Raw genomic sequence first — 23,803 nt, 5'->3', positions numbered from 1 at the left:
TTTTCTGTTTCTTCGGTATCTAAAGTGAAGCAGTGGTAGTTTAGACCTGAAAAATTAACATTAAATATCATGGGACTACTTGTAAAAGGATGATATACATAATATCTACTCCTCTAGAATTTTAAATAACATGACAGCACTGGATGTTAAAAAAGAAAAAAAAATCAGCTTTACACAATCCTATTTCAAAATATAACAAAATATAAGAGTAAAAATGGTATTAGATGCTTTGAAGGCTTACTTTATAAGGACCTTTTTTTTTTTTTCTTTTCCATAATTATTCAGGTACTTTGCTATACTCACAGCAGGTAATATTTCTAGGGAATATCGTCATTCTTTTTCAGCAAATAATTCAGAAGTAGATAACACAGGTAAAACCTTCATTTCCATATGACTTTCACTAATCCAGCTGTATAATTTCATAAAATCCGTAAGAAATAGGTTTGTAATAGTAAAAAGGAATGAGAACAGACTTTTCAGTCATCAGAGGTAACTCTTTCCTCCCACTGCCCTGAAATAGTCCCCTCACCAGGTATTTTGATTTCTGCCATTCAGCTCTTAGACTGTACTGCCTACAGAAATATTTTGATATTATTTTAAACATACTCAATCAGCTTATATCATTGGTGTTACTGGGCAATTCCCAATAACTTGGCACCCAAACCAAATTCTTTTCTTCTGTTGTCTGGACACATCTTATTCTTCCGCTGACCCCATATGGAAGCACCAGTGCAGCCAAGAAGAAAAAAAAAGAAATGGTGAAGACTTGGTCTAATTCTGTTACAGAATTTCTTTTTTTTCATTTGTTTATTCTTGCAAACTCACAGATTTTGCATTTTGTGGTCTAGTTTCAGTGACAGTGACAGACAATAACTGCTACCCAGAAAGTTCCATACTAATAAGTGTTTAATTGAGTGTGAATAACTGCACGCAAAGACTCCCCCTAGACCCACCTTTTTTACTTTCTAAGCAAAATCCTACCCGCCACTTAAAACCTGCCATTTCTGAATGGCCTTCAGGAGGTATCTGGATGATTTTAGTAAGTTTATTCCAGGCAAATCATATTTGTCATGCAATTTACTATGCGCAACCTCAGTGGGAAAACACATTTAATTTATGACTCTGATTGAAAAGAACAATCTGGAGAGGGCTAATCTGAGATTCCTGAACCTTCTTGCTCAAGCTACACATGCGTTTTTGGCATAGGCTGGTTTGTTCCTGAGGAAATCGAAACATTTTCCAGCAGACATCTTGAAAATGGACATGCAGCCCTTCAGGAAGCCAGTGGAAACTGGCATAGTAAGACAGGTTGAATGATAGTCAAGAAATTGCCTGAGTGATGTTTCTACAGACATGAAATGTGAGCAATCAACGTGGATACATTCTATAATTCTTCAGTCTAGCCTCTTTCAAGCCCTGTTTTAATGTACTAGTAAAATGAATGGATTATTTTTCTTCTCAGTGAGATGGCATCTTGGGAGCAGGAAGTTTGTTTCTTAATGTAAAACTCATGACTTTCTTGGTAATTCTGAGGAAATGATTAGAGGATAATTTATATAGCATTCGATGGACTATACAGACTCTTCAGCAGTCCTGTTTCTGGCTCAAAAGAGGAGGGCTTTAGTTATGGATGTGGGGCTATAATGTCTCCAGTATATAAATGACTTGCAATAATCAGACTCACGGAAGTCCAATATCAGTAGCACACAGAAGTCTTTGGGCATAGCTATGGCTTAAGCACTGACTGCATTTTTCAGACTTGGCTATATTATGATTCATCAGATAACCTCTAAGTTGTAGATCTTCATTATTAATATTATTATCAGCAGCACTGTTCTACAATTGGTTATTTGATTCAATTAAGTACTTAAGCCTTGGTCCATGGAGTAATATATTTTCTGTTCCCCATTTAGGTTTTCTGGCACTAGGCATTACGTCTTGTTTTGTCCAAAACTCATTTGGCTGGATATACAAGTTTCACATGGCTGTAGTACATCTTTTTTTCACAGTCTATCAAGGCATGAACTATTTTTTTTGACTTGTGGTTCTTTTTGGTCGCCCTAACTAGAGATTAATTTCACTCAATTTGTGTAGGATCAGTGCTGAAGTCTGCTATCATTACCCTAGACTTAAACTACTGTAAAACCTTCCAAGAGTAAATAGCACCAGAATTCATGTTTTATTTTCAGGCTTTTAATGCAAAATCCTCCTTTCATGTCTCTTTCAAGTCTGCTTGAATGAGCTGTGTATTACCAGTTGCTTTACCATCTGTCTCAATTTAGTGTCTTTGACAAATTCCAATCTGTCCTGAGGAAAAATCAGAGCACTGAAACCACTCCACATTAGATTATTAGGTACATTTTATTAACACTGTCTCTTTATTGAAACAAAAAAATCTTTACACTCCTTAACTCTCCTGCCAGCAAACTCAGCAGAGCCCTACAACTTAGTCTCACATTCTGAATGGCTTCACTTTGCGTTCCCTCCCATCTTCTGAATTTTCACCAGGTACGAAAGTGAGGGTTTTCCTCTTTAAATTTTAACCTTTATAATCTCTCAGGACATTACCTACACAGTCTATACAGCATATAAACTCCACAAGTCCTTTCACTTTTAAACTGCCTAATCCTTACCAACCCTGAAAGTGCACTGAGAATTTCACGGTTATGATAGACATGCTGATTTTGTTCCTTAGCCTGTCCCAACAGATTTTACTGTGTTAATTATCCTAACTTCAAAATCTCATAAAACCAAGTCCAGAAAGGAAACACTCCCAGAAATGTAGCTTGCATTCTGTCACAAGTCTTTTGTCAGGATATTGCAGATTGTACGCCTATGGTTTAATATATTTTTTAAATTCCTGTATGGAATATGCTACAAAAGCAGCGAGCCCAGTCATATTTTGGGTTTCACAGGTTATTTGCTGGATTGTTTTCTTCCTTTATTTTTCATATGTGGTTGCCCATCTCCCCCTCACCAAGCTTCTGTATCCCCCTCACCCCATCCCTCCACACTCCCTCTTGCAGGAAATTTAATTACAGAACTGCCTATTCCCAAGTAAATAGAAGGCTGCACTATGCAGACAATAAAGATCTCTTGTATTGTAAAGATCGTTCGTAATTGTTGGCTATGACTGACAGCCCTTAAGGGAACAGGAGAGAAAATACAGGCTGCTGCCCAGAATTTCTTGTTTTACTAGAAATTAGTTTGAGGCTATGACTTTTGAGTAGCATCCCAGATCTACAATCTATCCATTCCAAGTTAGTGGGGGAAAACATGCTTTTTCTACATATCAGTTAATTAATCAGAAATACAATCCTAACAATGCAGAAACCCTGCTGTGCTGGTTGCTCAGCAAATCATAACACCAACTGCCCCAATACCCCCTGCAGCACCTGTTGCCAGAATTACTGTTAGGCAATAATTTGTATTGTACTTTTCTTAAACTGGTCTTGTCGTCCTGCCTGGGAATTGTTCTCTTCCACAAACATCCCAAATGTCACTTGTTTAAAATAAAACAAACCAACAAACAAACCCCACCAAAACAAAATGCATATCATGAGCGTATCAGTTTCTAACTGCATGCAGGGAAGTAATTCATTAAGGATGTGTTAGCTCTAACATGTCACATATATATTTTTAAAAGGTGGAATGACTATTTTTGGACTTCACTCCCCACACACAGCCAGTGGATGGCTTCATGCCATTACTGGGCAACCGAATACTGGCTGAACCACCCTTGTGGCAGGGTGTCTTGGCATCACTTGGTATTATGGCTGTAATGACATTATCATCATCCTCAGTAGTAACTCAAAAGTCACAGAATTTAAATCAGTCTCAAAATTGATATATATGAATTATTTAGAAAGTTAAGGACAAATTATTATTATTTTTTTTATTTCAACTACTAACCAATAAATGTAAAAAAATACCAACAACAAAACAAAAATAACCCTCTTTATCCCCCCACATTAAAGGAATAATTTTTGTAACATTCAAAACAGTGGAAACTATTTACCGTATATTACTATCAGTGAAGAAAAGCAAATTTAATTTAAAATCATGTTTTTCAAACTCCCTTAGTGGATGCCAGATAACTCCAGCTTAAACAAATATAAAACCCCCTCATTTAAAATGAAGAATAATACAGACAGAGCTCAATTATTGAGATATTAAGGGCAACATTCAATTTGAGATACATTTAAGCATCTGTGCCTCTTGGAGATTTTTACATGACAAGGCTTTAGATAAACATGTTTCTGCAAACAGCAACTATCATATCTGATCACATAACCTCTGTATGAAGCAGTGTGTCAGCAAATACTTCTGATTATTTAAAATATTAAATAATTGTAATTCACTAGGCAGGTCTTCCTCAGAACAATCACAAATTTTTCAAGAATCAATACCCATATACAAAAATCATTTAGATGATCTGTTACAAATATCTGAATAATAGTTAAAAAAAATAAAAATCACCCCTTTCTGTGATAAAGCCCAGTTTAAATACATTCTGGGACATACTAGTAGTGGAGGAGCTGCCTTTCTACAACACTCAGCTTGCAGGGGAAACTGCAGCTGCCAAGGACATACTGGGTAGGGATCACCTCATCTAACTTTAACTATCTAGATATTAGACGCCTAATTTAAGCTAATCATCTGGGTTCCCTCTACAGGTAATAAAGATGAGCATTCCCAGAGGGAGATTCGTCCTGTTTGTCTTAGGCATCGTTCTTTTAGATGCTTGTAGATGGATAAATTCAAGAAAGATCATCCTCACTGACAGCCTGGTAACCTGCTTTCAGCGATGCACGATTTCCAAATTCAATGAAATTAAGCCAGAACTGAGATAATGTCTTTGTCATTTAGCCTTTAATTTTCCCTCTGACCCAGCTTTTTCTTCAGTTTGTTCCATGAACATCAACTTTCTCTGCACTTTAATTTTTCTTACACTGGACTATGTTTTTCTGGAACCAGGGGAACTGCAACCAACATCAATATGTTGCTGCTCTACTAGTTACAAATCCATTTACATGCATGTGCTCTAAATTGAAGTAATGTTCTGAGCAGATAGATACGATAGGAGTATCGACAGCTATTGTGCTTTCTGGGTCTACTCTATACCCTTCAAATGTGTAAAAATCTGTGACAACATTAAGGCAGTCAAGGTATATAGATGAATGACAAAATATATTTACTATTCAAAGAAGTAAAACAACAAACAATAAGGAACTCAACAAAAAATAACAGAGAAATACCATTAGGGTCCTCACTTTCATGTGTGTGAGCCCAGGTCACCACATGTGCTTTGAGGCCTCTGTGCTTCAGAATATGGAAAAATTCCTAAAGGTGAAGCCTGGCCTTAACTCTCTTGCATTTAGGGTTTGTGAGTTCTCAGCAATACTAGCATTGCTGCATCGCACCTTTAATCACCAAGCCCTTTGAAACAATAACCAAGATTTATAAGGAAGAAGGTGTCTGATCTTACACTCCTAAATTCATAGCTGGGTGCCTAAAGTAGCAGTACAACTGACAAGCACCCTGTGCAGCTGCCCACAGATGCTCACCCCAGTAGTGAGGCACTTAGCATTTGTTATAACACAAAATGTGTGTTTATTAATCAAGAGTGTTCCAACGGCTACTTGAAGTGCCTTGGCTGAGTGTTTGTGTGCACTAATTTCAACTACTGGGCATGCAGTCTACTCTGCATCTTATTTCTACAGCATTTCTAGAAAAATGAATTTTAATAGTTAAAAAAACATATTGAGCTGCATACAAGAAAATAACTCCATTTCTACTGAATGACAATCTAATATGAAATAAGAATATTCACCTTTTTTTCTTACTCTGCCCAAATCCAGGCAATAAATTAGGCTTCTCAGCATGACTGTAAAGTGCTGTGAATTGTATAAACAATCATATATGGACACTGAAAAATAACCCTTATGCACATTGCATTATAGTTCCAAAAATATATTTACAGTCTATTACAAAGATTACAAATGGAAGTGTCTATGTAACGGGATTATGTTATTTAAAAGCTTTTTACAGATTTTCTTTAACAAAAGCAGGGGGGACAAAAACTTAGTATAACCAAACTGATTTTTCTAAGAAACAAATAAATAAAATGACAAATATAACACTGTACAGTGATCTAAAAAGGGGGAGAAAAAAGGAGGGTGAAAATGATGCATTTAAGCTTTTGATAACTATCTTTGGTCCTAAATGTGGGAAAACACATTATGTAGCACTGAATATACATGTTTGTTTGTGATGCTCTGCAAGTAAAATAGAAAAATATAGTGCATTTTCAATGTTTTCAGAGCTCACTACACATAAATATGTGTACAAAACAAGACAGTATAAATAAAATTTACAAGTTTTACAAAGGAACATTTACAGGGTTTTTCTTTTGTTTTTATTTTTTTTATGTGGATGCCCACATTATCAAACAAGACCAATTTATGACTGATCCCTGGGATCTTTCTCTATCAAAATCAATAGAAGCAGCCCAATTCTCTTTGGAAGTACAGCATTTCATAGCTGGGGTAGTTCACAATTTTCAGATTTTTGTTTAAAGCATTTCTCTCTGATTCACATATATTCCTGCAATATCTGTAGAGACATTGTTCATTATTGCTTATAGTAGTTAAATATTTTAATCAAGCAAAATTTATCTACAAATGGTGTAAAGATATTCCATTGAGCAACGACTCTTGCATCTGTGCTCCTGAGGAATGACTGACTGTTGTGTCTATGTGAGCACACACGTGCATAATTGTTCAGAGCAGCAAAAGCTTATGAAAAAATTGAAAATTTTGAACTGCCCCTTGCCTCATGCTCTACAGTTCTCATATAAAATCTATGTCCTCATTCTGACAGCTGAACTGTATACGGCTTAAACTCATATAAAATATATGCCAGCTATTTCTCTCAGATTTGCTAATGCAGAGTACTGAAAAAAAAAAAGTGATGTGCTCAGATTGAACAGTTTAGGTAACACTGGAGAACTGCACCTGTGTTCTGAGACACTCCTACAATCACTTGTCCATTCAATGCAGTATCTCAGCAGGTTTACGTTTGTAGATCTACATCTTAGAATATATCTCACTTTAACTCTAGTCCATTAAAATCATCTTGCAAACAATTTGCTAAAAGTGCCTAGAACTACTTAGGGGTCATTATTGCTTTTCTTTTTTCTTTTTTTTTTTTTTTTTTCTCTTTTATTTTCTTTTAAAAGATAGTATATGTGTAACCTTAAAAAATTCTTTAAAAAATATCAGAGCTCTTGGCACCTTGCATTTTCCTGACTCCGTGCCAATTAGCTAGCCATGTCAATATGGTGCTGATCTAACAAAAGTAAATGGCACAAAAGGATACCAAAGTTTGGACAGTTATACATTGCTTGGTCATGCTTCTTAAATCTCTAGGAACTCAAATAATCCTTCAGAGGTACCCAGTGTAGTAATGTGTCATAGAATTAGCACTAAAAAGGTCCAAAGATATAAACATCATACTAAAAGAAAGTCTTTATGAAGAATAAACACAAATGATTAAAAAAAGATTCAGAAATCACAGATTTAAGGAAAATATCTTGTTGAATTCAACAATATCATGATTTTATCTGACAAATATATTCTTTTTTAAATTTTTATGTACATTTAAAAAGTCTATTAGATAAAAAGGAGGTTAGAGAGCTCAAGGTGTTTGTATGTTTCAGGTAGTACTTTGTTTATTGTCACTGCGGTTTTCCTTGCCACCACTGGTGGATCCTAATTCCCTTTTCATAAATTCTGGTGGCACTTAGGAGTTCAAGTCTGTAGGTGCTTCTTGTAGCTCTTCTATTCACTGCAGGAAGGACCCAGGAAATCAAGTGTCTTCTAGCAGCACTTCATATATACTGAAGGCCAGTGCTGTTCTCTCAGTCTGTCACCTCCCTCATAAGGGAGAAATGTCTATCACACTTGGATGCCAGTGCCGTGTAAATGTAGCATTTGTGCTCTCATAGTCTGAATGCTGCTCATGATTTTCTTTTGATGACCAACCAACGTGATCCCTAAACTCATCACATCCCTGGGAAAGATAAATGCGTACATTGTTAATTTTTCAACTTAGACTGCTATTGTATGGTATTCAACTGTGAGTCAAAGCTACGAAGTGGTCTGTGCTACAGGTTTCTAACATTGAGGCTACACTGGAAGCTCAGGTCAGTACTGTGAAGTTCATATAGGCACTGTTCAACTTCTCAGCAAGGAGTGCAATTACAAGTCAACTGTCATGTAATTACACTGCATGTATCTCCACATCTAAGAATGAGGCCAGTATGTTTTCACTATGATAATCTTTCATTGTGGCTCTTAGGGACACCCGAAGAAAGAGACACTCCTCTTGTAAAATACTTCAGGTGACTTTCAGGACAAAGTTATGCATAAATACAAGATTTTGGGGATCACATTCTGACTCCTAAAGAGATGCCTAGAGAAACCCTTTGCATATTCACCCATACCCATCATGCAAATGAAAGAGCAGCTGTTTCAATTCCACTGCTACTAGTGCTACTTGACCTCGTAGAAGCTTGTGGGCTCTAATGACAGTTCTCCAGCTGTAGGCTGAGACCCCTATTAATACCAGGCAGATGAAAGTAGGGTTGCAAACTTGAAATTATTGTTTAGAAACTTCCATAGAAAACCGCTGCTCTCTGTAAGAGAAATTATATGTGTTTGGCAACCACCAGGATAAGAAAGATGTTTGCAGGGTGCCAAGAAGACCTGTTTAAGATGGCAGTACTAATACAGGCCATGCTTGCCTTCAGAAAATTGTTTTGCTTCTATAGACTTATAGTGATGCAAAGTCATTTCTTGCAGGACACAGACAGCCCCCAGCCAATTAGAAGAAAATTACACATCTTCCTAGTACAAGCCTGGAAAAAAGTACCAATTAGGTAGTGGAGGCAAAGTGGTTATTTTCCAATACATGCATACGTTGAAATTGGTCACAGTCTTCCTCAAATTCTAGGCCCTTGCTGTTGTTTCAACTGGTCTCAAAAGCAGGGAAAAAGGTGATGCCATCATGGGATGATCTAATATAACATCGTCAGCTGTTAAACTTGCTGGCTTACCCCCAGGTACCATGTTTGTACTCAGGGTAAAGCTTTGGATTTGATCATTGTGTATTATTTTACCTAGAAATTCCCTAAATGCAAGTTAAACATGCCCAGTACTAACTTACTCAATAGTCATCCTTGCAACTGATTCAAGAGAGTTGTAGCCTGCTGCTGTGAAATTATCCTTATATCTTTCCATCTTAATAGCTTGTAACCATTCGCCTACGGAGCAGAAAGTGGTAAAATCGGGTGTGTTCTGGTCCAGAAGAGGGCTAATTGGTCTACAGAGAAGGAAAAAGGAAAGTAAGTTGTTTCCAAAGAGTGTAAAACATCAAGGAATATTTAGCAAGGTGAGAGTCAAATAAGTCTGGGGCATTAAAAATGTCAAGAGTAGAATGCAACTGGCCTTTACACACAGTTCAGATTATTCTGTAAGTGGTTCTTGACTACTCTGTAGTTGACAGTATGTATCTCCTAAGCTTATTCATGTAAAAGATGAAAGGTCAGATTAAAGAGAATCAGCGTAACGGGTTATTGTCACCAACAGAAAATCAACCTTATTACCTAGCATGCCATAAGCTGCAACTACAGTTGCTGAGTAAAATAAAGATGCTATTTTTTAAGCATATTAGAAAATATAGAAGTAACTATTCTCATTATTCAAATGGATGGGACAAAACAAAGACAAGGGAAGAGCAGAGACACAAAGTTGCTTAAGGTCACACAAGCATATCAGTCAGTAGAAGAACCGGGAACAGAACACAGGCTAGTTGATTCCCTAGTGCAGTGATCTAGGTAGCAGATCAAAAGATTATCATGATTAAATAATTCCTGAAATTACTAAGAAACCATTAAAACCTACACCATGAAATACAATGAGATGTAATCACTGAAAGGAATAAAAGCCAGAAAATGAAAGGTAAAAATCTAGAGTGTAACATGTCAAAGTACATTGACAGAGTATGAGTATTATTAATTACTTTTCTACTGTAGCAGTTCCGAGGGCAAGCAATGCATCACACAAAACTACAGTAGATGATGACCCTTGCCCTTCAGACTTCACAATTTTAAGAAACAAGGAAAACAAAAACTGCTAGTGGTGAGAGTGGAAAGAATGATGAACAGGCAGTAGTTTGCTGAGAAATCTGTTAGTTCCATGTTATTTATTTTGCTTATTTTTTAAGAAAGTCCTTTCTCGTCATGGTAAAAAAAAGAAGGGTAAATGAGGGACGGGAAGAACAGGGAACAGAAGGAAGAAGGAAGTAAGAGACACATGGAGTAAGCGTGAACCAGAGCTAGTGACCAAGAACATTCAGGCACGTTCATCATCATAAGAACACATTCTATTGCTTCCCTTACCTGCTACAGGTTCCCAGTGGGGTTTTCAAGCTGTTTGGGTTTCTAATCATTTTGTCCAGAATGCCAACTATCTGCTCAAACTTTGGCCTTTCACCACGCTCCTTCTGCCAACAATCCAGCATCAGCTGGTGCAGTCCTGCTGGGCAGTCCATGGGTGCTGGCAAACGATAGCCTTCTTCAATTGCTTTTATAACCTAGTAGCCAACACAGTTAATCATAGTTCATCAAGGGAAATTTAAAGAATGAATACTGCTACCCAGTTCAAGAAATAAAAGGGAGGGAAAAAACCAACACATGAAAATTTGCCATCATGGTTACAGAAATATGAGTCTGTTGTTTTGACACTAGGCTTCATGTTTTCAAATAATTTCCCTGACTTTGTTTGGGCTTATTAAGCATATTGCTCTATACGTGCAGAACATAGCTATATTACCTAGTCAAGTGAGCAGCAGGGAACAACAATTAAATTCACCTAGGGAGCAACAGATAGATTGATAAATGGAGTTATTTCAGAAAGCATTATTACTTGCCCCAAGGCTTTTGTGAAAGAGTGTGTGGTAGAAGTAACTGACTTGTAAATGGATAGGGATCTGTGCATGCACATATAATATACAAAAAGCCTGAAGATATTATAAAAAGATCCAAGAAAAATGTTTATCAGACAGAAACTGTTAGGGGAAAAAAGTTGTATTCTATGTCTAGCCATGTTATATTAATGATAAAGTAGCAGAAACATGCCATGTGAGAGAGGAATACCTGGCTGAATGGTATTTTAATATACCAGCTAAACAGAAAGTTAGATTTAATAAGAGATGCTGCTAAGTGATGATATCATTAAAGGAGAGCATAAAATGTCTGAACGAAGAATTACAACCACCCATTGACTTCCTTAGCCAAGTCCATTTGGATTTAAACAGAAAATAAAAATGGGTAAAGTAAAATCACAGGAAACTGCTGAAGACCTTAAGGGCAGGATAAGAAAGCACATCAGGAAGCAAGGCAGATAATAAAGGCTTTTGAAAAAGGACTAAAACACTGTTCATAGAGGATTTCAGGTACACTGACATTGACTGACATGGCACTATCAGAATTGCTAAGAAAGAGGGCTTGTTCCTTAAGGGCAGTGCACAAGACTGTATTCTCCCTCAGTTTGTACAGAAAGCAAGGTTAGAAACTTCTGGTTGTAGCCCTAGGAAGCAGACCTGGTACGATAAATAAAGTTGGTGAATATCTAGGATTTAGTGAAAATAATACCTTCAGATAGAAAATATTCCATAGGCTGTGTGAGAAGATGCAAAAGCAGTGGACTGCAAGGGAGACAGAACTGCAAAGAATACAAAATTACCTTCAAAAAACTGGCTGAACCCCATGATTGTATCAAAACCTTTTGCAGAAAAGAGGTTCTTTAAAAAGAGGAGGTATAACCCAGTGGCAGGGCACTTACTGCAGGTTTGTGTCGCAAAATGCCTTCTGACCTCAGGGAAATTGCATCATCTCTCTGGGCCTCAGCTTCCTACCTGAACATTTAGAATGACAGCACTGTCTGACAACTAAAAAATGATTGAAATATATTCCATTCCTGAAGTAACATAGACACCTTGAAGAATGACTGTGGCACCCTTTCAGAAACAGTGACATTACCTCTCAGGGTAGGGAGAGAGGATTTCTGCAGAAGAAAAGGGAAAAAGGAAGAACAGTACTATGGAGAAAAGAGAACATTGAAAGATACTTTAGAGCACGTTTAAGAGGAAAAAAACAAAAGAACAACTCCTCACAGTAAAGGAATGGAGTAAAAGTAAAAAATAAGCTACTGTGTGTTTAAGACAACTGGTGTGTTATGAAAAGTAATGCAGAAATTTTTGACCTTCTAAAAGGTAAAAGGTATTAAACCCTTTAGGCACACTACATATGATTTACCACAAAAGAAGCAGTTGCATAAGAGGTCAGAAGGCAGAGACCTCCAATGAGGAATGAAAAAGTAGGTAACAGCAAGAGCAACGCTATCATGAAAATATCTAAGATCCTCAGAACTGGCAAACCACCTAGATAAGACTATATCTAAGAGTGTATGGGTTACTGAAAACATGAACAAAAGGATCATGAGCAGGACTTTTCCACATTCATTATAAGCTGCAGAAAAATCTGAAGAGAGTTAGGAATCAAGATGGAAATTTTTAAAAAGATTTTGGGATACTGCAGAATCAGTTTCTCTGATGTGTGTTCTGAGCAAGAAGGGTGAAACTGAGAAATATAAAATAATGAGTTAGCTACAGATGGATAGAATTTCTGGAAATATCCAAAACATTGAAAAAAAAATCTAAAATATTGGTAAGTAAAGTTTATTTAAAAAAAAATATATATAAAAACTTGGGCATTTCAAAGGGTACTACAAGTGTCTACTCTGCTAAGAAAAGTGGGGTGGGGTTCCAAAAGTCTGTGTTTTTTTTTTAAACAAGTAAAGCTACAGAGAACACAGCTAGAGTTCTTACTAATATTTATAATTTATCATATTATTAATTTATATTATTATATTTGGATTATTTACACTTCCCAAAATATGTATTTCAAGTTCTGCTTTTGCTGCAAGAAGAGGAAAAGGGAATACTGGTACGCTTTTATCATAATCAGGCTATCTGAAGATGTAAAGTAGATTAGAAGCGCACCAGGTCTGTTCATTGTATATACTGATTGATGACCAAGAAGTATTAAATACAGGTCACAGGACAACATAATGTTATCACTCTGCTTCTGGGTATATAGTAATTTTACAAATTAATAATCATAACAATGGTAATAAATCCAGGAATACAGCAAAGAAAAAGTATGTAAACCTAAGCTCTTGTCCTCTTCTGCAAAACTAATCTGCACTAGGGTGAGTAACAGAATGACAATTAGGAGTAGGCAGACAGCAGCAGTCTAATAGGGGAATAGGGTAAAGTGCAGAGGTCTGACTGAGGGTTTCTGTTACCAGCAAGGATTAAGGTGAGGGGAGCCCACTGCTCAGAGAAGTTGAGGGGACTCTGCGTATCACCTGTGCTCAGCCCGCTGTTCCTCTGCGGGGAGCTTGTTGGATTAGTGTTTTTGCGGTGCACCCTAGCTCCAGGCACTGCTAAAAGGAGGACTTTTAAAAAGAGGTCACAACACGTATTTGTATCCTCCTTAATGTAAAACAATGACTTAAATGAAGAGGGTCAGAATTAAGCACATGACATTTAAAGATTCAGAGTCAGGGAGACATATTTTTTTGGAGATCTGGTCTATGACTACCCCCACATCCACTTTTAGGCAAAATTATACATTTAAGATATATACCTGAGTGTATATGCAAAACTACAAGAGACACAGCTAGCATTTTTTATTCCCATTAAATACTCCCATTGGTAACTGTGAAGAAGAATAAAAAACTAACCATAAGATGATTCTATATTTTTGAATGATAGATTTATCTATGGGATTGGTAGGATGTGTATATGTTTTGGGAGGACATGCTTGAAGATCACAGTTTACAGGAATATTTTAAATTATTTTACCAAGCAAGTGATGCATCTTTTTACTAGGTGCTATTGAAGACTAATATGTAATATTCTAAAAAGAGACAAAACTGCAAGAACTGGTAATTATCTGTTTTATGAAAAAGGTTCTGTCATGTGCTTTCCTTGCAGTTTTCAAAAGAGAAAATACTTTTCAAAATCCAAGAAGAAGCATGAAGATACCAAAATTTATCCTCTATTTAGAAGTTTTTCCTTACTGTTCCCTGAAAGATAGGTAAAGTTTGCCTTTGAGGCATCTTATATTCCTGTCAGACTTCTTTTATGTTTGAGACTGGTACAGAAGGAAGGTGTCAAAAGAAATGAAATTCTACTGGGTGTCTAGGGAATGTAAATATTTCTCTTTCTCTGCCCCAAGGACTTGTTTGCCCATATTTTGACAGTCCATGAAATCTTTGACGCTGAGACCTGTCAAATATTAACAATTTTGCACTGTGCCAAACTGACTCATCATTTACACTTTTATCTTCTTTTATTTCAACTCTGATGTTGATTTAGAGATACAGGTAAAAAGTGAAAGTTTTGTAACTTCTTCATTATGTTAGAACCCTACACTATTTTGGTAAATCTTATTTCTAAACCAACATGTTATGCATATATAATGAAAAACATATTCATGTGTTTACAATATGTAATTTTTGTTTTTCTAACCTGTACACATACTCACAAATAGGCAACATATAACCTACATCTTGATTTGACATGTCCCAGTAAGGCCGTTCTCCATAGGACATTACTTCCCACATAACTATTCCATAACTCCACACATCACTTGCTGATGTAAATTTGCGATACTGGATGGCCTCTGGAGCTGTCCATCTCACTGGAATTTTTCCACCCTATTTTTTAAAAAAAAAAAAAGGAAAATAGAAAAGAAAAGAAAATTTTTGTTTTTACAGAACCAGAGAATCATAGAATGGTCAGGATTTGAAGGCACCTCTGGAGATCATCGAATCCAGCCCTGCTGCTAAAGCAGGTTCGCCTGTGGCAGGTTAAAGCAGGTTCACCTACTGCAGTCTGCACAGCATCACATCCATGTGGGTTCTGAATATCTACAGAGAAGGAGACTCCACAGCCACTCTGGGCAGCTTTTTCCAGTGCTCTGTCATCCTCAAAGTAAATAAATTTTTCCTCATATTCAAATTAAACTTCCTGAATTTTGGCCTGTGCCCCACTGCTCCTCATCCTGTCACTGGGCACCACTGAAAAGAGTCTGGCCCCATCCTCTTGACACCTGGCCTTATAATATCTGCATGCATTCATAAGATCCTGTCTCAGTCATCTCTTTTCCAGGCTAAACAGGCCCAGCACTATCAGTGTTTCCTCCTAAGAGAGATACTCCAGTCTTCTAATCACTCTAGTAGCTTTCCACTGCACTGTCTCCAGTAGCTTCTTGTCTTGAACTGGGGAGAACAGAACTGGACACAGTACTCCAGATGTCGCTTCACCAGGGCAGAGCAGAAGGAGAGGATAACTTCTCTCACCCTGGTCGCAATATCTTCCTAATGCACGCTAAGATACCACTGGCATTTTTGGCCACAAGGACACATTGCTGGCTCACGGTTAACATGCTGTCCACCAGAACTGACAGGTCCTTCTCCTCAGAGCTGCTATGCAGCATCTCAACCCCTAGCATGTACTGGTGCTTGGGGTTATTCCTCCTTAGGTGCAGGACCCTGCACATGAACTTGTGTGCAGGGTCCTGCACCTAGGACCCTGCTCCTAGGGTCTTCCCTTCATTAGGCTCCTCCACAAAATTGCCTTAGCATCTTCCACAGAGTGCATCTGTAATTACTTCCATCAACATCAAAAGCAGCACTTATATCATATACTATTGTTGACCATTTGCAGAATTTTCAAAGGAGTCTAAGGAAGTTTAGGCTCTGAAAACACTTGGACCATAGAAACTTAGATACCTGTCTAAGCTAAGCTGGATGCATTTTTCTGGAAGTGCTTATCCCTCCTGTAGTGATTTTCAAAGGCTGCTTGGATGTCTGATTTACACTAGTCATTTAACTCTTGGCTGTCTGAGTTAGGTGAGGAAAATGTCATCCTGAGTTGTCATGTGGCTCCTTTGAAATCTCGGTCTGACATTTTTAAACCAGGATCCCACTTAACACCAAGCAGCAGGAGTGACAGCCATGAATGGGTCTGTGTTTTTCTGGATCCCTGTGCCTGTCGGAGCAGATTCCAGGGGCCCCTCCTTCCCTCAGCATGAGAAAATAGGTACAGCAAGGCCCCACAGGTGGGAAAGTCGAGCTGGCTCAACAAAACAATAAAGAACATAGTGTGCCCAGTGAATGCTTATTTAAGAAAAGCACCCCACCCAAAAGCAAGGGAAGATGCAGAATTTGAGCTTTGTCACAGTCTAGCCTCAAATTAGTCAACATTTTGGTGAGATAAAATATAATCTTAAAAGTAGCAATAGCCTACAAATATTTTAATTGACTCATAATAAATGAGATTATTATTTTTTTCTGGGTAACACTTCTGCATTTGTTCAAACAGAAAATTATGAAGAAGGGAATAATGAAGATAATGGACAAAATTTTTAGAATTTTACCAAATAAAAATTTATGTTCTTACAAAAATATTAATCCCTAATTAGAGTCAGATTTCTGCAGACTCTTTTCCTTTTGACTGGTTAACATTTCTCAACCAATTAATATATTTCTCTCATCTATACTCTCTAGAAGTTATGCTTCTTCTTAATAAACACATCACAAAACTATCAAAACCCATCAATTTCTCTTACAGTAGTAGTGTAGACAGCCTCTGGATCATCTTCTATAACTCTGGAAAGTCCAAAGTCTGACACTTTACAAACAAGGTTGCTGTTGACAAGAATATTGCGTGCAGCAAGATCCCTGTGTACATATCCCATATCGGCCAAATATCTCATTCCAGCAGCAATTCCTCTCAACATTCCCACTAGCTGAATGACTGTAAATTGCCCATCATGTTTCTGGAGGGAAGAAAGGAGCAGCAATTCTTGTTAGTATAGCTGAGAAGAGAAATAAGAATCAGTTTTACAACTTCAGCTTTCTACTTATTTACTACTTCTGTGGCAATTCATCCTGGGGCAAAGAAACTCACTTCAAACACAAGTTTTATTTTCTTCAGAGACAAAGCACTACATTCAGGTAAGAAATGTGTGAGTAGTTAATGTACTAGAAATAACAAAACTTGCTAATCACTATAAATTTCTGGCCAAGTCCCGGCAAGTCTTTTTGAACAGAGATTACCTGATGCTCAGCTCTTTAGTTTGCCTCTATGCTCTTCAACTCTCAGCGTAATTATTTGTATCAAGAAAATAAGAACTATCTCCTTTTGGAAACTTAGCTACTGATAATGTTATTCATAGTTTGGAGTTTATCAAACAAAAAACTTTTCTGCTCCCTATAGAGCATTTATGCATCATCCTGCACTGTCTTGTAAGGAGTTAGAACTAGCCAGTTCAGAACAAACACTCAAAAAATGTTAAATCTTTGTGAACTTGCATTCCTTTTTCCTTTTTATCTTAAATACAATCATAGTTTATTTAAGAATTCTTGTATGATGATTTCCACCATCCTGACACAATAAAATTCTGCTCCCAAAAGGCAGAACACTGGGCTTCAGGTATCAGTGATTTTAAGTTCAGCTGGTGAACCACCACATCTATGCCAAATTAAATCACTTAAATTCCTAGACTGTTCTCATGTGATCCTCTTTGTTCCTCTCTTTTCTGATCTGGTTTTATTGAAATAACGTAGAGAAGTGCTAGTATTTGTACAGCTCCCTTTCAGCCTGAAAACAGTTCTAATTATATGTATATAATTAAATATATAAATGCATGTATACATATATATATGCACATATGTAAAACTGTATTTTTAAAAGTGATTATGTATAATACTATACATATAGCGCACTTAAAATGTTTATACGCCTTCAGTTTTCTACTCACCCTAAGAAATGCATCTAAGGCCCCATTCTCCATGTACTCTATTACAATCATGACTGGTTTCCCTGAAAGAAAAGACGACATTTTGTTTGAGAAATTGTAACACAAATGGAGTACCTTTTTTTGATAAAACAGATATTATTCTTTTGAAGAACTGAATCACTGAGACAGCGAACATTTCTGAGGCCTTAGCACAGTTACTGAGCTCTAATAAGTTCTTATATGTCTGCATGGAACTTGGTCATGATTCACAAAATTAAACCACAAAAATCAAAATGTCAGTGTGCTCTCCTAACTCCTGTTGTGTGAACAGGACTCTGGAATAATGACACTTCAGATAATGTGAAAGGACATCTCCCTGCATGGTGTTTGAGGGTAAATGAAACTAGAAAAATAAAAGTTCAAAGTACTTCATCTTTTACTCATGCATGCATCTTAATTTTTTCCTCAGGTTGTAGCATAAAGTAAGTATTGTTTCAGCTAGTTACACATCAGGAGAAAATCCACTAGGAGTGTGCAGCCTGTTTATAATTTGAATCTTTGACAACGAATAAGCTAAAGTAATTTCTGTTATTATGCTGTTATTTGACTAACAAATTGATACGCTGCTTACCTCTGGTAACAACCCCTTCTAAGTGAACAACGTTGGGGTGGTCAAACTGGCCCATGATGCTTGCTTCACACAGGAAATCTCTCCTTTGCTTTTCAGTGTAGCCAACTTTCAAAGTTTTTATGGCTACTGCAACATCTCTCTTGCCAGGAAGTTTTAGACGCCCACTGCAGACTTCACCAAACTCTCCTAAAATGGATTAGATCAAATCTGAATTACTCTGACTATAATATCATATTCTTTTTAGGCCTTGATTCAACTAGACACCTAAGTATGTGTTTAAACTTTAAATGTGATGTTCATATTTGAGATGGATTACTTAGGAACAGAAAGACAGGCACGTGCTTTAAATGAATTGCTGACTACCTTACAGAGTAAACACTTCAGGTTAAACTAATTAGAGGACTGTTCTTTGAATCTTTTAAAAGACTTGTTAGTAATTTCTTACTTTTTCAAAAATAGGAAATAAAAGTGAAGTGGCTTTCATAAGAAAATACTATTACAGAAAAAGTAATATAATTTCTAAGTGAAAATGTCATTCTGTTCTACATGGTTTCCTTATTGTCTTTAGATTTGATTTTTTTTTCCCTTTCAAAACGAAGGTCTTTCAGAGGTGCTTTTAATTTAACAACATTATGGTGTTAAATGAAGCACTACATTATTACCTTCAAGCAGGATAATTTACTTTGCAGATTATGAAATGAAAGGTGGGACTTGTTACATTAAACAAACACAAGCAAATGCTGAAAGTTTGTAAAAGGTTCTAAACTAACAGACAACTGGAACCTGAAGAATCATATGAAAAAAAAAAGGCCAAACAGCCTGCAAAAATACCAAAAATCCCACTGCTACAGTCTTAATTTGTGAGAAAAGTAATCAGACAGGAAAGAGGATGAAGCATGTGAGATGTGGACTTGAATGGCAATACATCTACCTCACTATTATTGAGATTGAAGAAGATTTAAGGATTGTCCCAGCTATGTCAGCAGAGAGAGAGAGCCCCCCCCCCCCTTATTCTGTATCCAGGAAATAATATCTCTTGGGACATACAGGAGAAAAGTGTAGCAACATATCTTCTACTGAATAAAGTTGAACATCTCTTTAAAAAGACAGATTAATAAAAAAAAATTTAATAACCTGGCACTTTGCAAATTTATATGGAGTATGGGAGATGTAGATCCAAGTCCCTCCTCCAAAGCAAGTAAAGTTTTAAATTTATCTCCTGCATACCTGTGGAGTGCCTTAACTTTAAGCTATTGAGCATACGTAAGTATGCTGACAGACCTACACCCAAGACATGTTTTAGGGTAAGTGCTGAAAAAAAATGACTGAATTAGGAAAGACTAACACAGAGAGTTGATTAGAGAATCCCTTTGGGATATAGACTGAGGCCCTGAGAAAGCTGGTGGGATCAGGACTTAAATGCACATACACCATGGCAAGGCACCTGGCTGGTAACAAAAGCATGCTTGGAAATGAGGCTGAATGCTTGAAAAGGTGTATGTTGAAGTGCCCTAATGGATGGGTTCTGTGAAATCTGTTTAGGACACCATCACTGGTTCCAGCACTGTTCTCCTGTCACCCTCAACAACAGAGCTTAGAGAAGAAAGTACCTGGGCCTCAGCTTCTCACTTCTTCAGCCAGAAGGGTATAACTTTGATCAGACCGTACCATTTCCAACTGACTTGTTTGGACAAACCTCCACTCAGCAAGGAGATGATTGCATAGAGAATCAAATTCCTCTCCCTCCTGTTCTACACTAGATGAATTCAGGTTAGACTCCAATTCCATTCCATATACCTCTGTTAACACCATACTGTGTGTGAGCTAATTGGCCAGACAGAGTATAATTGTTCTTGCCTGCACAGGTGAGGCCTTACCCTCAACCATCCTTGGGCACTGGAGTTGTGGTCTGAATATCCATCACCGTTATGAGCAGCATGAGGCATAGATGTAACATACATAAGAACTAGCTTCTCATGCCTTTAGCTTGGTGCCTTAACTTCCCTCCTGCACTTAATTAGCAATATGGATGACTATTAATGAATTCACCACTCACTGTACTCACAGCCCCCTGCCAGAAGAACTTACTAAAAGATAAAATTTTCTCTAGCAGTACCTTCCAAAATTGTTTTTGTTCCACAATGAAAAGAAAACGCAAGTATAAGTATGTATGTATGTGACACTTCAAAGACAGGTAATTAGGATACTTGGCATACAGAAACTAAGGCTTAACTCCTTTCCAGCTCTCTGTGATCTGATTTTGATTGAATTCCAAAAGCAGATCACTCACACTTAGGCAAATCAGAAATCTGAATTTGTACGTTATACATTTCAGGCCAGGATGCTAGCCAATTAACTACTTTTATTCCTAAGAAAAGAGTATATTCAGCTGAAATGATCCTCAAAAATGGTCCAGAAAATATGACAAGAGTGAGAATACTGCACAGTCACACAGCCATTACCTCTGCATGTCAACAAGGAAGAAGCTAAAACAAAGGACGTGCGGCAGGAACAAGGAGTTAAAATAGTGGACACCATATTCTGTACCTGACAGTTGGCCGCAGCAGGACGGTAATTAAAATATTGGCAAGGAAAGCACATATCCCTCATGCAAATTGAGCATAAGCATACTTCACCCTGTTTGTCTGAGACAGACATGGCACTACTCAATAGCTGATGTGACCAGCACTGCTGATGCATACTGAGACTGCTAAGTGGCTTTTCTGGTGCAGTCACTAGCAGAAATTCCATGTTCTTCTTTGATGTATGAGTTTCAGCTGCTTCTTCAGGTCTAACTTTCTGTTGTTCCTGTTCAGTTTCACTCCTGTTTGTTATCCACATCAACAGGTTAAAGCCACAGCTAAACCCCACATATTATATCGTTTCACCACAGCACTTCTAATTAACTTTCTTCAGAATGATTACTGACACATTGGGTTGGGTTTTTTTGCTATCAGTTATACTCATTAAAATCAATAAATTCATTTGCAGTCAACAAAATTAACATTCTCGAATTAGTCTGTCATAACAGGGAGAATACATTTTAAACTGTATACTCTGCAACTGAAGAGTTTTCAGCATTTTGCTCAGAAAGAGCTGGCAAAGTCCAGCTGAATATATCTTTGTGCTATGAACTGTTGCTATGCAGATGGGTTTTAAACATAAATAAAAATATACAGCTCAGTAATTTTTCTATGCTAATCCTGAATTTAAAACTTGCATTTTGTGTATTTATCAGAAGAGATGCTGCCATTGTAGCATCACAAAAATTACTAGTTAGCAAGGGCTGGATTCTTATGCTCTTACTCATCTGATGGAATAATTTGCTCAGCGGTGTTGTTAATTTCAGCAGTACTACATGATTAAGACATGATTCAACATGAGTGAGGTTACTTTAAAGAGGTGTTGTGAATTCTAAATGTAAAGATTTTTTAAATGTAAACCAGCTTATTTTAGAGATATGTTTTCTCTTTTTAAATAATACCACAATATGTAATTTACAGTGCATGACAATCTACAGGATGATTTGAAAACTATTCTACTAATACTTTTATGAAACAACAGGAAAGCAAAAGAACATTTCCTCCAGGAATCCAAAGTATGTGATATTTTTCTTACCCGCAGAAACTTAATTTCACTACATGGAGTAGTGCAATAAAAATGTCACATCTCTTATTAATGCAAACAAATGAAACTGCCTTTTTAGAGCATGAACACCATGGCTTAAGTAGGTGGCAGACAGTTCAAGTGGAAGAAAAGCAATGTAATGCTGGTGCAATTGCAATCAGTCATGAGAAGTTAAACAATAACTTTTTGTATTCAGAAAATATCAAAAAGAAAAATGGTAGAACAAAAAACAACCTCAGGGAAGGTTTTGTTATACAGAAACAAGACCTTCCTGGTCTCTATTTAAGATTTTGTGCTTCAACCAGTTTTCCTTACTCACATGAACCAAAATTCAGAGGTCAAAAAGGCCTCTTGCAAAAGGAAAGAGAGTAGAATTTGCAGTCATGGTAATGCCTTTACTCTGAAAATAAATAGAAAGCAGCAAAACTGCCCACCTCCTTCCAATTAAATTTTTAATAGCAGATACAGAATTAGAAACCCACAAACTTTCAGTATCAAGCAAGACTCTTAATTTACTTACTTATTTGCTTTTCTGTTGTTTCCCTCCCCATTTGTTTTTACATTTACAAAGTGAGTGAAGCTTCATTGCTCTTAACCACTCTGGCAAATGCAAAAAGTTCTACAGTTGAGGTATAATTATTTGCCTGTCATTATGATGTATGAGTTTCGATCCTGGCTAAATGGAACAGTTGAATCAGAAAGCCACAGCAGCCTTACCTGCACCAATCACACGCTCAATTTTAATACAAGAGGCATCTAGCTCCTTGGCGAATTGATGGACAGCTCTATTTGGGTCCTCGTAGGTTTCAGGGTCAATGTAGGTTTTGGTGCCTGGAAATTTAACTGTAATGATGTAAGAAAGCATGACTGTGATGAAGCAAAGGCACTTCTTGTGCAGACAGCCCAGGAATTTCATTATGCAGAGTGCACCTTGGAAGACTGAACCAGTTTCCACACTGCTTGAGTTCAAGACACTCTGAGAAGCAACCTTAGTTTTAGGCATCATCTGAAGCATGCCAACACAAACACAGTATCCCATCTTTGTAAATTACTAACATTAGCATCTGCATCTCCACCTTGAAGTGAAAAAAGTAATGAATGTTAAACAGTGCTCTAGTGTTCAATGAAATAAAATGCAATGGTTAAATGGGAGTAAAAATAAAGCAGGGGAAGGGATATAAGACCAGCAGAGGAGACAGACAAAACTTTCTTTTCTGTGTAAGGACAGCTTATCCTCTTTTCCCAGCACAAACAGCATTTCTTTATGTTATCTGTCTTCCATCAGGATTTGAAAGGCTCCTCCACCTACTTCAATTTGCAGACTGTGGCAATAGCCAACTTTATTCACAGCACTTAGAATTTCTATCTTTAGGTATGTTTCTTGCACTCAAATATGAAGATGAGAAACACTTGCAGTTGACTTGTAAAGGCACAGGAAGGGAAAGTGGGCTCTGTGGCACAATTATTCCCTCTCTCAAGCACCTAAGTGCTTCCTCAAGGAAGAGGGCCAGGAGACCTGCGTGGCTAAATAGGGAATTCCTGGGTATGCTCAAGTGGAAGAGGAGGTCATGGAAGGAGGGGCTGGCCACTTGGGAGGAATATAAGGC

General features: G+C 37.2%; 1 protein-coding gene across 5 annotated transcripts in view; it reads right to left on the bottom strand.

Moving 5' to 3' along the window:
- Positions 1-23,803, bottom strand: part of EPHA7 (EPH receptor A7) — a 165,169-nt gene that overhangs the window by 4,264 nt on the left and 137,102 nt on the right. The window contains exons 10-17 of one of the 5 annotated variants that reach the window (XM_061460276.1): positions 22,914-23,039; positions 18,570-18,755; positions 17,960-18,021; positions 16,766-16,975; positions 14,700-14,849; positions 10,463-10,656; positions 9,229-9,384; positions 3,881-8,073 (exon numbers count right to left, since the gene is read on the bottom strand). In XM_061460276.1, the coding sequence (XP_061316260.1) occupies positions 7,959-8,073; positions 9,229-9,384; positions 10,463-10,656; positions 14,700-14,849; positions 16,766-16,975; positions 17,960-18,021; positions 18,570-18,755; positions 22,914-23,039 (1,199 nt within the window). In that variant the 3' untranslated portion in view covers positions 3,881-7,958. Of the gene's footprint in view, positions 1-3,880; positions 8,074-9,228; positions 9,385-10,462; positions 10,657-14,699; positions 14,850-16,765; positions 16,976-17,959; positions 18,022-18,569; positions 18,756-22,913; positions 23,040-23,803 lie in introns of those variants that run through there. The other 4 variants (XM_061460278.1, XM_061460274.1, XM_061460275.1 and 1 more) reach the window with 4 other exon arrangements.

This window comes from Pezoporus flaviventris, unplaced genomic scaffold, assembly GCF_033815535.1.
Source record: "Pezoporus flaviventris isolate CSIRO_AGI_PZ_B2104156 unplaced genomic scaffold, CSIRO_AGI_Pfla_v1 ptg000031l, whole genome shotgun sequence".
NCBI classification, from domain to species: Eukaryota; Metazoa; Chordata; class Aves; order Psittaciformes; family Psittacidae; genus Pezoporus; species Pezoporus flaviventris.
The sequence above is the reverse complement of the archived record's forward strand: the minus strand, read 5'-3'. Positions and strand labels throughout refer to the sequence as shown.